The sequence below is a fragment of the Stylophora pistillata genome, chromosome 5 (assembly GCF_964205215.1).
Source record: "Stylophora pistillata chromosome 5, jaStyPist1.2, whole genome shotgun sequence".
In the NCBI taxonomy this organism is placed as follows: Eukaryota; Metazoa; Cnidaria; class Anthozoa; order Scleractinia; family Pocilloporidae; genus Stylophora; species Stylophora pistillata.
In genome coordinates, this window is record NC_142523.1 from 37,403,720 (window position 1) to 37,418,398 (window position 14,679).

A 14,679-nucleotide genomic window follows, 5' to 3' on the forward strand; every position below is an offset into this window, starting at 1 on the left:
TAAGGTAACATACCCCACCTTTCCTCCCCCCCCCCCCCCCAAAAAAAAAGGAAATAACCAAAATACTAAACGCCAAGTTGTCAGCCCTTTCTCTTACAAGTTAGTTGATTTAGTTCATAACTTCCTCTCCTTTTTCTTTAATTCCCTTCCTTGCCATGGTTATAATCACTGCCATTTCTGGGTTTACCTTTTTTATCATTTTTGGCCTAGAGTTCCTCCTTGTCTCTTGGAAGTCAAATCATCCATCTAGAAGGCCTTTTTTAGTTGAAGATTGTTTCATCTTCCTATTACCCATGCCTGTCATCTTAAATTGACTTTCACTCAAAATTCACACCTAACTCTTTGTATTTGTTTCTCTTCCACAGTTGATGACTGGGATGGGAATTCACAGAAATGCAAACCAATGATATTTATCATGTGTTAAATAAATAAATCTTGAATATTAATAAAAAATCATCGAAATGTACTGGCTGACTTATGCAAAATAGTTATTGTAGCATGGAAAAAAAAAAAGGGAGATAATAAGAACCATCTGAATTAAATTAAGTAAGTTTAGATCCTAAAAGTGATTACAGTGAAGGAACAATGTCTGATTCAGTTAATAGCAAATCAGTTCTTGAAAATCTTGTAAGAAATAATAATGAATGCACAGGGTTTTCAATGAGGTTTTCAGTTTTTTTTTATGACATGTATTTTTAACCCACTAAAAGGTCAAAATATGTGTATTGCCTCTTGGTATCTAATGAAAGTCAAATCCCTCTAATTGAATATACTAAAACTGTAAATAGTACAACTTCTCTTGTTGTGGCCATCAGCAATATTCAATATTCAGACATTTTTCTATTACAAACAACATGAACTATTGAAAAGTAATATTGCTTCAATCAACTGATTTGCGAAAACTCCCCTTGGGTGAACATTTTGCAACAAACTTTGACTCGATATCAATAATAGATAAAAAATTCCCTTCTCCTTGCAGTTAAAGGCAAGTACATTACCTACGGCAAGTACATTACCTACTCATAGTTCATAAAAGCCTTGAAAGTCTTTGAAGATGCTTGAATTAAAAAATTACAAAGTCAAGGTCTTGAAAGTACTTGAATTTGAGGACTAGAACTTGATTTTTGCAATGCTTTCTCTTAACAATTTTCAAGTAAAAAATTGCAGTACTTTAATAGAAAAGCTGAGAAATAATGTTAAATAATTTTTAAACTTTCTTATGCAAACCTTTCCAAAAGAGGTCCTTCAATTTATCTAAAACTTGGCAAAGTCATTGAAAAGCCCTTCAATTTCAACCTTTAGCACCTGTAGGAACCTACTCCTATTATTTTGATTATTGTCTAGTACCATAACAACATTCATTACACTCCAGCAGGCAAAAAATAAAAACAAGTAGACTTATTCATGATTGGAAATGAAAAAATTTCGTAACGACAGTAACAATGGCAACAGGGCAGTCTCCTAAAGATAACTCCAGATGTGCGATATAGAAAGCCCAAGTTGAAGCAGCTATGCGTCTATTTAAAGGGAAAAAAAAGTCTAAAACAGCAAAATATGATGAAATATTCCTTGCATAATGAATACGAAGTTTCAGCATTTAATTTTTATTTATCAAAATGTACATCTTTCATGGTTTTAATTTCTGGTTTCCCTCTCGTTGTGGAAAGATGAAGTAACTTTAGTAATGGGATAGGATCCGATTCAAGATTTCAACTTAATTAATTAGTTAATTAATTAGTGCTACTTTATGTGCTGAAATTCATGCCAGAAGCTCTATAAAAAATATCGGTTAAGACCTTCCCTGCACTTTATAATCCCAAGAAAAAGAAAATAGAGATTACCTTAACATATTGCAGCAAAATCCCAGCTTATCTTGAACCTAAAACTTTACCCTGGAAAAAAAAACTATACTTCTGCGCATGCGCCAAGAGCAAAGTTTGGCACACGAGCCTTCTTTCGCAAAACGACTCTCGTTTTGTCAAACGAGTCTCGTTTCTAAAAACGAGTCTCGTTTCTACAAACGAGTCTCGTTTCTACAAACGAGTCTCGTTTCGGATCACTCACAGTTTCTGGGCAACGAGTCGATTTTAAATCGTCACGATTTATAAGTCACTCGATAAACGATTTAAAGCGAGACTCGTTTGTTTGTGAATAGAAACGAGACTCGTTTAGGAACGAGACTCGTTTTTAGAAACGAGACTCGTTTTTAGAAACGAGACTCGTTTTTAGAAACGAGACTCGTTTGTAGAAACGACACTCATTTTTAAAAACGAGACTCGTTTGACGAAACGAGAGTCGTTTTGCGAAAGAATACTCGTGTGCCAAACTTTGCTCTTGGCGCATGCGCGGATGTATATATTTTTTTTTCCAGGGTAAAGTTTTAGGTTCAAGATAAGCTGGGATTTTGCTGCAATATGTTAAGGTAATCTCTATTTTCTTTTTCTTGGGATTATAAAGTGCAGGGAAGGCTTTAACCGATATTTTTATAGAGCTTCTAGCATGAATTTCAGCACATAAAGTAGCACTAATTAATTAACTAATTAATTAATTAATTGAATCGGATCCTATCCCATTACTAAAGTTACTTCATCTTTCCACAACAAGAGGGAAACCAGAAATTAAAACCATGAAAGATGTACATTTTGATAAATAAAAATTAAATGCTGAAACTTCGTATTCATTATGCAAGGAATATTTCATCATATTTTGCTGTTTTAGACTTTTTTTTCCCTTTAAGTAGACGCATAGCTGCTTCAACTTGGGCTTTCTATATCGCACATCTGGAGTTATCTTTAGGAGACTGCCCTGTTGCCATTGTTACTGTCGTTACGAAATTTTTTCATTTCCAATCATGAATAAGTCTACTTGTTTTTATTTTTGCCTGCTGGAGTGTAATGAATGTTGTTATGGTACCAGACAATAATCAAAATAATAGGAGTAGGTTCCTACAGGTGCTAAAGGTTGAAATTGAAGGGCTTTTCAATGACTTTGCCAAGTTTTAGATAAATTGAAGGACCTCTTTTGGAAAGGTTTGCATAAGAAAGTTTAAAAATTATTTAACATTATTTCTCAGCTTTTCTATTAAAGTACTGCAATTTTTTACTTGAAAATTGTTGAGAAAAAGCATTGCAAAAATCAAGTTCTAGTCCTCAAATTCAAGTACTTTCAAGACCTTGAATTTGTAATTTTTGAATTCAAGCATCTTCAAAGACTTTCAAGGCTTTTATGAACTATGAGTAGGTAATGTACTTGCCTTTAACTGCAAGGAGAAGGGAATTTTTTATCTATTATTGATATCGAATCAAAGTTTGTTGCAAAATGTTCACCCAAGGGGAGTTTTCACAAATCAGTTGATTGAAGCAATATTACTTTTCAATAGTTCATGTTGTTTTTAATAGAAAAATGTCTGAATATTGAATATCGCTGATGGCCACAACAAGAGAAGTTGTACTATTTACAGTTTTAGTATATTCAATTAGAGGGATTTGACTTTCATTAGATACCAAGAGGCAATACACATATTTTGACCTTTTAGTGGGTTAAAAATACATGTCATAAAAAAAGAACTGAAAACCTCATTGAAAACCCTGTGCATTCATTATTATTTCTTACAAGATTTTCAAGAACTGATTTGCTATTAACTGAATCAGACATTGTTCCTTCACTGTAATCACTTTTAGGATCTAAACTTACTTAATTTAATTCAGATGGTTCTTATTATCTCCCTTTTTTTTCCATGCTACAATAACTATTTTGCATAAGTCAGCCAGTACATTTCGATGATTTTTTATTAATATTCAAGATTTATTTATTTAACACATGATAAATATCATTGGTTTGCATTTCTGTGAATTCCCATCCCAGTCATCAACTGTGGAAGAGAAACAAATACAAAGAGTTAGGTGTGAATTTTGAGTGAAAGTCAATTTAAGATGACAGGCATGGGTAATAGAAAGATGAAACAATCTTCAACTAAAAAAGGCCTTCTAGATGGATGATTTGACTTCCAAGAGACAAGAAGGAACTCTAGGCCAAAAATGATAAATAAGGTAAACCCAGAAATGGCAGTGATTATAACCATGGCAAGGAAGGGAATTAAAGAAAAAGGAGAGGAAGTTATGAACTAAATCAACTAACTTGTAAGAGAAAGGGCTGACAACTTGGCGTTTAGTATTCTGGTTATTTCCTTTTTTTTGGGGGGGGGGGGGGGAGAGGAAAGGTGGGGCATGTTACCTTAAAATTCCACAATAGGATTTAAATCATTCACACCTACCACCTCTATTCATTCACAGGTTCATTGTTACAATGTAAAGATCCATTACTTGACATCAGAAAGTTGTACTGGGGAAAAAAAGAGCAAAAAACAAGTGGGAGTATGTCTTTCTAATGACAGAAAGACATACTCCCACTACAACTAACCCTATTTCAGAAAATTTGGCTGAAATAATTTTTTATTATAGCAATACCAAACATCTCAGTGAGTCAACCAGACTCGTTCTCAGCGAGCCAACTAGACTTATTCTCAGCGAGCCAACCAGACTTATTCTCAGCGAGCCAACCAGAATTATTCTCAGCGAGCCAACCAGACTCATTCTCAGCGAGCCAACCAGACTTATTCTCAGCGAGCCAACCAGACTTATTCTCAGCGAGCCAACCAGACTTATTCTCAGCGAGCCAACCAGACTTATTCTCAGCGAGCCAACCAGACTTATTCTCAGCGAGCCAACCAGACTTATTCTCAGCAAGCCAACCAGACTTATTCTCAGCGAGCCAACCAGAATTATTCTCAGCGAGCCAACCAGACTTGTTCTCAGCGAGCCAACCAGAATTATTCTCAGCGAGTCAACCAGACTTCTTCTCAATGAGCCAGACTTACAAAGTCCAGTATCCTCAGCAAGTCAAAGCCCAGTATCCTCAGCGAGTCAAAGACCAGTATCCTCAGCGAGTCAAAGACCAGTATCCTCAGCGAGTCAAAGCCCAGTATCCTCAGCCAGTCAAAGACCAGTATCCTCAGCGAGTCAAAGCCCAGTATCCTCAGCGAGTCAAAGCCCAGTATCCTCAGCGAGTCAAAGTCCAGTATCCTCAGCGAGTCAAAGACCAGTATCCTCAGCGAGTCAAAGACCAGTATCCTCAGCGAGTCAAAGACCAGTATCCTCAGCGAGTCAAAGACCAGTATCCTCAGCGAGTCAAAGACCAGTATCCTCAGCGAGTCAAAGACCAGTATCCTCAGTGAGTCAAAGACCAGTATCCTCAGCAAGTCTAAGAGCAGTATCCTGAACAAGCTAAAAAGAAAGCATTTAATTTGGGGCCAGTCAAGGTATATGGATCCTCTACAAGTGATAGCTTTAGATTTGCAGCAAACTTAATTCCATTAAACACTATGAGTCTTAGTGTTATAAGCAAGTTGAACTATAGATACAAAATAAGGGACAATCATACTAACCTTTGGAATAAAGCTCCAGGGGAATTGTCCAAATTTCTGTAAAAGAACAAATATGTTAGCCAAGTCACTGGTACCACTAAATGAGGAAAAAATCTAAATGAGAGTGAAAAGGAACCATTGAGTGCTGTATAATTTTTTAAATATCACCCTGAACTTTAATCAAGTGGAAACTATTTTAAGAAGTTGATTCTGTTTGCTTTACTTGCCTTTCATAAAAAAATAGCTGTTGATAATGGGTGCATAAATACTCCTTTTCTGAATTTTAACCTTGATTTCAATGTTTCCCATCAGCGGAGAGAGTGATCTCAGGATAAACAATGTTCTTCCTATTTTAAAATTTATAAATGAACTCTTAACATATTTCCAAGGTTGTGATAATTCCACTACCTAATTGACTTGGCAATTACCTGGTTTTTGATAATACATTTTTTACTAAGCCCAGTCATCTCCTACCTCTCCTGGGCTGGATATTCAAGCTCTTCCCCTTTATAACTTGGTTATGCAATATGGTTAAATTACTACAGATTGCTAAAATTTCTGTGCCTTTTCTCCTGAGCGAATAAATACGAAATGGAAAGTACAGAAACATATCTGCCTTCTGAGTTGTTTCAATTCTTCATAATGCATGAGATAAATGAATGAAGATCCATCAAAATCATAACCTCCACGCATCATGGCTAATGTGGCATTACATTTCTATTTTTCTTTCCTTTTACTTCATCTGGTAATTTGTCTTTCAAATGGCTCTAACCAAATGATAAAGTTCAGTGGTTGAGATTCTGAACTTGCATCCATTGTTTGGACCTCACAATGAATTACAATAATTTATAAACAATATTTGGCAAATGAAAAGGTCAACTTTTGGTTTCACCGAGGAACAGCATACGTAGATCACTGTACTTAATTCTCACCTTGAAAAAAATAAGGGGCCACCCTTACACTCGTTTTTCAAGTGAATAACCTTTTCACAGGGTCAAAACATTGAGCCCTACTGACTAAGATTGACCTAATATTATGGAAATAACAAGAAAAGGCCTTGAACCAGTTAGGAGCTTTCTTTTTAAATTGTTTATTGAATAAGAAATGTGGAGACAAATAATACCGCAAACAATGCATAATGATAGTTGCTTGGTCACGCCAGTTACTTATTAAAATTAGCTTTAATTTTTAATCCAAGAAAAAGGTAATCTTCGGAACGAACCAACATGACAGGGTTAAAAATCGATATTTTGACGTACTTGGTTAAAGTAGTTGATTAGCTTCTTCGTGTCCTAGAAAAATTCGGCGTTGTAACTGGGCCAGACTCCAAATCAACGTAAATTAAGAACGTATCCTCGTTTGCAAGTGAACTCAGTTCAAGGTCAGATCATGGGTCATCTTTACTTTCGGAACGTAGTGACACAGATTTCACAGGGAACTTTATAAAGAAAAATTTCCCAAATCCTTAGAGGAGCTGCGTTCGTTTTTGGATCCATCTCAAACCTCCAGTAAACAAGCCTGATTGTAAATAGTTATTGAATAATGAAACGCTGGGGCCAAATTTATTTAAACATGGAATTGTTTCGCGTAATTCCGCCCAAAAACCCTTTGGCTATTGGACAGGAGGGTAATCAAAACCTTTGCTTGGCATGTATGATACTGTAATAAGAATACGTGGCACTAGCTTACTTGTAACATAAGTTGAACTGTGAACTTATAAAATTCAGCTGAATTTAGTCACGTACTTACCCGACTCTCGACTCTTGCCTTGTAAACAACGTAGCAACCGGTATCATTTCAAAAGCATAGATGTGTCATCATGTAACAGAAATGGATTGTTTATGTGATGTATTCCACTACATTCTCGTTAAGCAACTTCTAAAACGACTGCCATTCTCGACACACGCGTACCATTGTGGCTGTAGCTGCTGGTTTCCTCTCTAAGCCATAACTAAGTCTAAGCTGTCACATCAAGTTGGAACACGCTGTGCTTGTTAAAAATTAAAAAAAACATCGAAAGGAGAAAAAGATAAGGCTGAAGGCGTGAACGAAGCCAGTAAATCTAAGATGTAAAATTACGACCTTGACGGCAAAGTAAAAATTTGAATGACATTGCGCTTGATTCAAGGACCTTTGCCGGCGTGGGAAAGTTCAATCTCGAGCCTAGGGGCATCTTGGCGTTTGTCAGCGGTATGACCTCAGGGAGAATGGGTTACCATAAGCGCCCAGCCTCAAATAAGCGCCCAGCCTCAAATAAGCGCCCAGCCTCAAATAAGCGCCCAGCCTCAAATAAGCGCCCAGCCTCAAATAAGCGCCCAGCCTCAAAAAAGCGCCCAGCCTCAAATAAGCGCCCAGCCTCAAATAAGCGCCCAGCCTCAAAAAAGCGCCCAGCCTCAAATAAGCGCCCAGCCTCAAATAAGCGCCCAGCCTCAAATAAGCGCCCAACCTGAAAGCCCAAAAATTAAGGTTACCTCCTACCTTCGCGGATGTCCTTCGGGAGAAAATTCGTACGCGCGCTAGTTGGAAGAAAACCCTAACAAAATAGACATCAAAACAAAGGTTAATAAATGCAATTTACGATAGAAATATAATTTCGGCGATTTTTTCACTTAGGAAGTGTCAGGAGCCGGAAAGGCGTGAAACGACCGAGTGTTTTTCTATTGAATTTATCAGGTATCGGATCCCGCGGCACGAGAAAAATGGCTGCCTAGTCTCATTCACAAGGTATCAATCAACAAAAATGTGTCAGGCTTTTCCAATATTCTGATTGGTTGTCTGGATATTCGCATCTAAAGTTAGAGTAGCGAAAAATATGCGAAGCGTTTTGCGTAAATGGACACCACGTAAAAAATATTTAAAAGATCAAAATTTCCTGACACACTTTTGTTCGTCATCATCCCGGGAATGTTTTGGCGAAATTTCACGAAAATTGGTCAAATCTACATACCCTATAAATTCGTTCAAAGTGGATGTATTCCTCTCAAAATCAAATGCGAGATTTTAGCTCCCAAAGGTTTGTAAACAACTTGCGCCACACCAGGAGATTATCTCGCCTCCCGAAACCGCAAACCAATGAGAAAGACGAGACCCGCCGTCAATGACAATGGATCAAGATTGTCCCGGGAAAAGTATCGTGTAGCAGTCTTTTTTTTTTTTTCTCGCCCTGTTGATCGTTTTGTAATGGACAAAGTCGGCGAAGAGAAAACCCTCGGCAGAAAGGGTAAATCTGTCGCATTCTTCTTTTTCTCCATCGGTTTCGTCAGATTCCAACGAAGAATCTTGTTTACAACCTTCTGTAGTGTTGACTTTAATTTTTCCGCTCTTTGCCCCAAGGATAATTGAATGCTGTCGATCTTCAGTGGATGCCAAGCTTGTCGAAGGCTCCTGGCCAAACCAAGAACCTTTGTCGCTTTGTTTTGTTTTGTTTTTTCTTTTTTTTTGACAAAATGCTGCCATCTCTCTCTTCTTTGGACCTTTTTCTCTTTTTCTTTACCCAAGGACTCTTCTCTAATTTTGAGTTTTGTGTTATATCCACGAGAAAAGACTTTCTACGAGCAGATTACTTCCACGTATGAAATTTGTCAAGGGCGCGATGTAATATCCCTCCTAATATTCGAATATTCCCCCGGGGGGTTCGCCCATTTACGAGATTATGACACCTTCCTGATTTATTAACTTTTATTCGAAAATACTTTTTTTTTAAATAAGTCGGACGCTTTTTGAAATTTTTAATTTTTTTTCTTTTGCAAACACTAGTTAAAAAGCGTAACTTCAATCTAGTCCCAAAACAAATTAGCCTCTGAAGGTAGGAAGTAACCTTAAATAAGCGCGCTTAATAATGATAAATAATAATAGTAATAACAATAATAATAATGGTCTCTATTGATTCAAAACAGAAAAATACAGTCCTAATGTTACAAGCAATTTGAGTTAAAAGAGTTAAAAGGTTAATAATTCCACAAAATTAAATTTACCACTTGATTACAGTTAAAAATTGTCATATAGGTTATGTCTAAAAATTAAACGACCAACGAATGTATTTTTAAAACGTTTACTTTTGATGCTTGTTCTGGTGCCAGACGTAGTCCGTAAGTTGTAGCTGCAGGCCTTTACAAGCAGAATAAAAAGCGACAGGGGTGATTGGCGGCCTTAGAAACCTTTTTAAAAATACTGCTGCTTCTGTAAAATTGATCGTAAATTGTGATTTCTTGTAATAAAATTCCGTTTCCAACGATCGAAAAAAACATTGTAGTGGGGTGAGGTCGGAGTCTGATGCTCCATATGGGCATATGTGAAATCGGGGAAGTACTAAGGAATCGAAAAGAAAGTCTATTTGTACCTGCTTATACCCCTCTTTACGTAGACATCTAAGGACATAGAGGCATTTAAAGTGCACCTACACCCAAAAAATTTTTTTCGCTTAACGAAGTAAGCTTATTTTTTTGAGTATTTCTGCGAAAAAATTTTTTTATTTGCTCAAATCTTCAATTTTCTATGCCCAGTCAAAATACGGAAAATCGGCCGCCATCTTGCCCCACGACCGAGTTTAAAGAGGAATGGCTCTAGTGGGTAATGTGACGTCAAATCGAGAACACGAAAGTCTGCATTTCACACATTTTCACTTGTTTGGGAAGGTTGTAGTAGATAATTGTCCGAAAATATGCCGACTAAGTGTGTTGTAGAAGGATGTAGCAACGTGCGAAATTTGCAAGAGGGTATCGCGCTTCATACATTCTTCATACAACACACCTAGTCGGCATATTTCGGACAATATCGACGACAATCTTCCCATACAAGTGAAAATGTGTGAGATGCAGACTTTCGTGTTCTCGATTTGACGTCACATTACCCGCTAGAGCCATTCTTCTTTAAACTCGGTCGTGGGGCAAGATGGCGGCCGATTTTCCGTATCTTGACTGGGCATAGAAAATTAAAGATTTGAGCAAATTAAAAAATTTTTGCACAGAAATACTCCAAAAAATAAGCTTACTTCGTTAAGCGAAAAAAAAATTTTGGGTTTAGGTGCACTTTAACATGTGTATTGAACCTACAGTCACTCTGAAAGGTGACACCTAGAATGCTCACATAAGTACAACTAGGGATCCCTAACACAGGAGGGTACAATTCATGATTGCCTTTCAAGGACGGTAAGCTCCTTACATTTGCTGGGGTTAAATAACATTCCATTTTTTCTATCCACTCTAAGAAATGTTTGACCAATGTCTCAGACATGTCTTTAACTTTGTAAACAGGAGCAATGATATTTCAGTGAAACAGCAGCATACTAGAATAACACTGGCAGGGTATCTAAATAGATCTCTAGATCATTTATAAAAATATGGAATAGTTAGTGTCCGCTTACGCTACCTTGAGTAGTACCTTGATTCAATAATTTCCAATCAGAAGAAATATTATTGTAGCAAATTCTTTGGTTTCTACCTTTCAAAACACACGGGTATAGTTTAATTATATATGGATTTAATTGGAGATTTCTCGACTTTCTTTCGAGCAAGAACCAGAATACGGCAATTGAATTTTTTTTATTGGTTGATTGAAAAGGTGATGGACTCAACACAGAAAGTGTGTTTTTCTGAAGGGATCGATCGATGTTTTAACAGTTTTTTTTTTTTTTGTCTTAATCAAATTTTTCCATTGTAAACTCCCAAACTGCCACTCGATGCGTGGAAAACATCCAACCAAAGCCACTGCACAAAGCAATGACGGGAAGATGTTTTTCATGAAACGATGGATTGCTGTTGTTCCTGCCAAAGACGTACAAGAATAAGTCTGGTTGGCTCGCTGAGAATAAGTCTAGTTGGCTCGCTGAGAACGAGTCTGGTTGACTCACTGAGATGTTTGGTATTGCTATAATAAAAAATTATTTCAGCCAAATTTTCTGAAATAGGGTTAGTTGTAGTGGGAGTATGTCTTTCTGTCATTAGAAAGACATACTCCCACTTGTTTTTTGCTCTTTTTTTCCCCAGTACAACTTTCTGATGTCAAGTAATGGATCTTTACATTGTAACAATGAACCTGTGAATGAATAGAGGTGGTAGGTGTGAATGATTTAAATCCTATTGTGGAATTTTAAGGTAACATGCCCCACCTTTCCTCTCCCCCCCCCCCCCCAAAAAAAAGGAAATAACCAGAATACTAAACGCCAAGTTGTCAGCCCTTTCTCTTACAAGTTAGTTGATTTAGTTCATAACTTCCTCTCCTTTTTCTTTAATTCCCTTCCTTGCCATGGTTATAATCACTGCCATTTCTGGGTTTACCTTATTTATCATTTTTGGCCTAGAGTTCCTTCTTGTCTCTTGGAAGTCAAATCATCCATCTAGAAGGCCTTTTTTAGTTGAAGATTGTTTCATCTTTCTATTACCCATGCCTGTCATCTTAAATTGACTTTCACTCAAAATTCACACCTAACTCTTTGTATTTGTTTCTCTTCCACAGTTGATGACTGGGATGGGAATTCACAGAAATGCAAACCAATGATATTTATCATGTGTTAAATAAATAAATCTTGAATATTAATAAAAAATCATCGAAATGTACTGGCTGACTTATGCAAAATAGTTATTGTAGCATGGAAAAAAAAGGGAGATAATAAGAACCATCTGAATTAAATTAAGTAAGTTTAGATCCTAAAAGTGATTACAGTGAAGGAACAATGTCTGATTCAGTTAATAGCAAATCAGTTCTTGAAAATCTTGTAAGAAATAATAATGAATGCACAGGGTTTTCAATGAGGTTTTCAGTTCTTTTTTTATGACATGTATTTTTAACCCACTAAAAGGTCAAAATATGTGTATTGCCTCTTGGTATCTAATGAAAGTCAAATCCCTCTAATTGAATATACTAAAACTGTAAATAGTACAACTTCTCTTGTTGTGGCCATCAGCGATATTCAATATTCAGACATTTTTCTATTAAAAACAACATGAACTATTGAAAAGTAATATTGCTTCAATCAACTGATTTGTGAAAACTCCCCTTGGGTGAACATTTTGCAACAAACTTTGATTCGATATCAATAATAGATAAAAAATTCCCTTCTCCTTGCAGTTAAAGGCAAGTACATTACCTACTCATAGTTCATAAAAGCCTTGAAAGTCTTTGAAGATGCTTGAATTCAAAAATTACAAATTCAAGGTCTTGAAAGTACTTGAATTTGAGGACTAGAACTTGATTTTTGCAATGCTTTTTCTCAACAATTTTCAAGTAAAAAATTGCAGTACTTTAATAGAAAAGCTGAGAAATAATGTTAAATAATTTTTAAACTTTCTTATGCAAACCTTTCCAAAAGAGGTCCTTCAATTTATCTAAAACTTGGCAAAGTCATTGAAAAGCCCTTCAATTTCAACCTTTAGCACCTGTAGGAACCTACTCCTATTATTTTGATTATTGTCTGGTACCATAACAACATTCATTACACTCCAGCAGGCAAAAATAAAAACAAGTAGACTTATTCATGATTGGAAATGAAAAAATTTCGTAACGACAGTAACAATGGCAACAGGGCAGTCTCCTAAAGATAACTCCAGATGTGCGATATAGAAAGCCCAAGTTGAAGCAGCTATGCGTCTACTTAAAGGGAAAAAAAAGTCTAAAACAGCAAAATATGATGAAATATTCCTTGCATAATGAATACGAAGTTTCAGCATTTAATTTTTATTTATCAAAATGTACATCTTTCATGGTTTTAATTTCTGGTTTCCCTCTTGTTGTGGAAAGATGAAGTAACTTTAGTAATGGGATAGGATCCGATTCAATTAATTAATTAATTAGTTAATTAATTAGTGCTACTTTATGTGCTGAAATTCATGCTAGAAGCTCTATAAAAATATCGGTTAAAGCCTTCCCTGCACTTTATAATCCCAAGAAAAAGAAAATAGAGATTACCTTAACATATTGCAGCAAAATCCCAGCTTATCTTGAACCTAAAACTTTACCCTGGAAAAAAAAATATATACATCCGCGCATGCGCCAAGAGCAAAGTTTGGCACACGAGTATTCTTTCGCAAAACGACTCTCGTTTCGTCAAACGAGTCTCGTTTTTAAAAATGAGTGTCGTTTCTACAAACGAGTCTCGTTTCTAAAAACGAGTCTCGTTTCTAAAAACGAGTCTCGTTTCTAAAAACGAGTCTCGTTCCTAAACGAGTCTCGTTTCTATTCACAAACAAACGAGTCTCGCTTTAAATCGTTTATCGAGTGACTTATAAATCGTGACGATTTAAAATCGACTCGTTGCCCAGAAACTGTGAGTGATCCGAAACGAGACTCGTTTGTAGAAACGAGACTCGTTTGTAGAAACGAGACTCGTTTTTAGAAACGAGACTCGTTTGACAAAACGAGAGTCGTTTTGCGAAAGAAGGCTCGTGTGCCAAACTTTGCTCTTGGCGCATGCGCAGAAGTATAGTTTTTTTTTCCAGGGTAAAGTTTTAGGTTCAAGATAAGCTGGGATTTTGCTGCAATATGTTAAGGTAATCTCTATTTTCTTTTTCTTGGGATTATAAAGTGCAGGGAAGGTCTTAACCGATATTTTTTATAGAGCTTCTGGCATGAATTTCAGCACATAAAGTAGCACTAATTAATTAACTAATTAATTAAGTTGAAATCTTGAATCGGATCCTATCCCATTACTAAAGTTACTTCATCTTTCCACAACGAGAGGGAAACCAGAAATTAAAACCATGAAAGATGTACATTTTGATAAATAAAAATTAAATGCTGAAACTTCGTATTCATTATGCAAGGAATATTTCATCATATTTTGCTGTTTTAGACTTTTTTTTCCCTTTAAATAGACGCATAGCTGCTTCAACTTGGGCTTTCTATATCGCACATCTGGAGTTATCTTTAGGAGACTGCCCTGTTGCCATTGTTACTGTCGTTACGAAATTTTTTCATTTCCAATCATGAATAAGTCTACTTGTTTTTATTTTTTGCCTGCTGGAGTGTAATGAATGTTGTTATGGTACTAGACAATAATCAAAATAATAGGAGTAGGTTCCTACAGGTGCTAAAGGTTGAAATTGAAGGGCTTTTCAATGACTTTGCCAAGTTTTAGATAAATTGAAGGACCTCTTTTGGAAAGGTTTGCATAAGAAAGTTTAAAAATTATTTAACATTATTTCTCAGCTTTTCTATTAAAGTACTGCAATTTTTTACTTGAAAATTGTTAAGAGAAAGCATTGCAAAAATCAAGTTCTAGTCCTCAAATTCAAGTACTTTCAAGACCTTGACTTTGTAATTTT

General features: G+C 36.1%; 1 protein-coding gene and 1 long non-coding RNA gene across 2 annotated transcripts; both read left to right on the forward strand.

Moving 5' to 3' along the window:
* The first annotated feature begins 2,045 nt into the window (after positions 1 to 2,045).
* On the forward strand, positions 2,046 to 5,838 carry LOC148731814 (uncharacterized). Its single transcript, XM_088761952.1, has 3 exons — positions 2,046 to 2,422; positions 4,461 to 5,028; positions 5,812 to 5,838. Exons 1-3 carry the CDS (start codon positions 2,415 to 2,417, stop codon positions 5,836 to 5,838), a joined length of 603 nt encoding a protein of 200 aa, XP_088618078.1. The 5' UTR covers positions 2,046 to 2,414.
* A 5,432-nt stretch (positions 5,839 to 11,270) lies between these two features.
* Positions 11,271 to 11,976, forward strand: LOC148731815 (uncharacterized). Its single transcript, XR_016001240.1, has 2 exons — positions 11,271 to 11,474; positions 11,876 to 11,976. It is a non-coding gene; the product is annotated as an uncharacterized LOC148731815 (long non-coding RNA).
* The last annotated feature ends 2,703 nt before the right edge of the window (positions 11,977 to 14,679 follow it).

Bases quoted from the DNA above. Each gene is read 5' to 3' on its own strand.
- LOC148731814 (XM_088761952.1), top strand. The intron at 5,029-5,811 runs GTATCCTCAGCG...CATATTTCCAAG, and splicing joins CCTCAGCGAGTCAAAGCCCA to GTTGTGATAATTCCACTACC.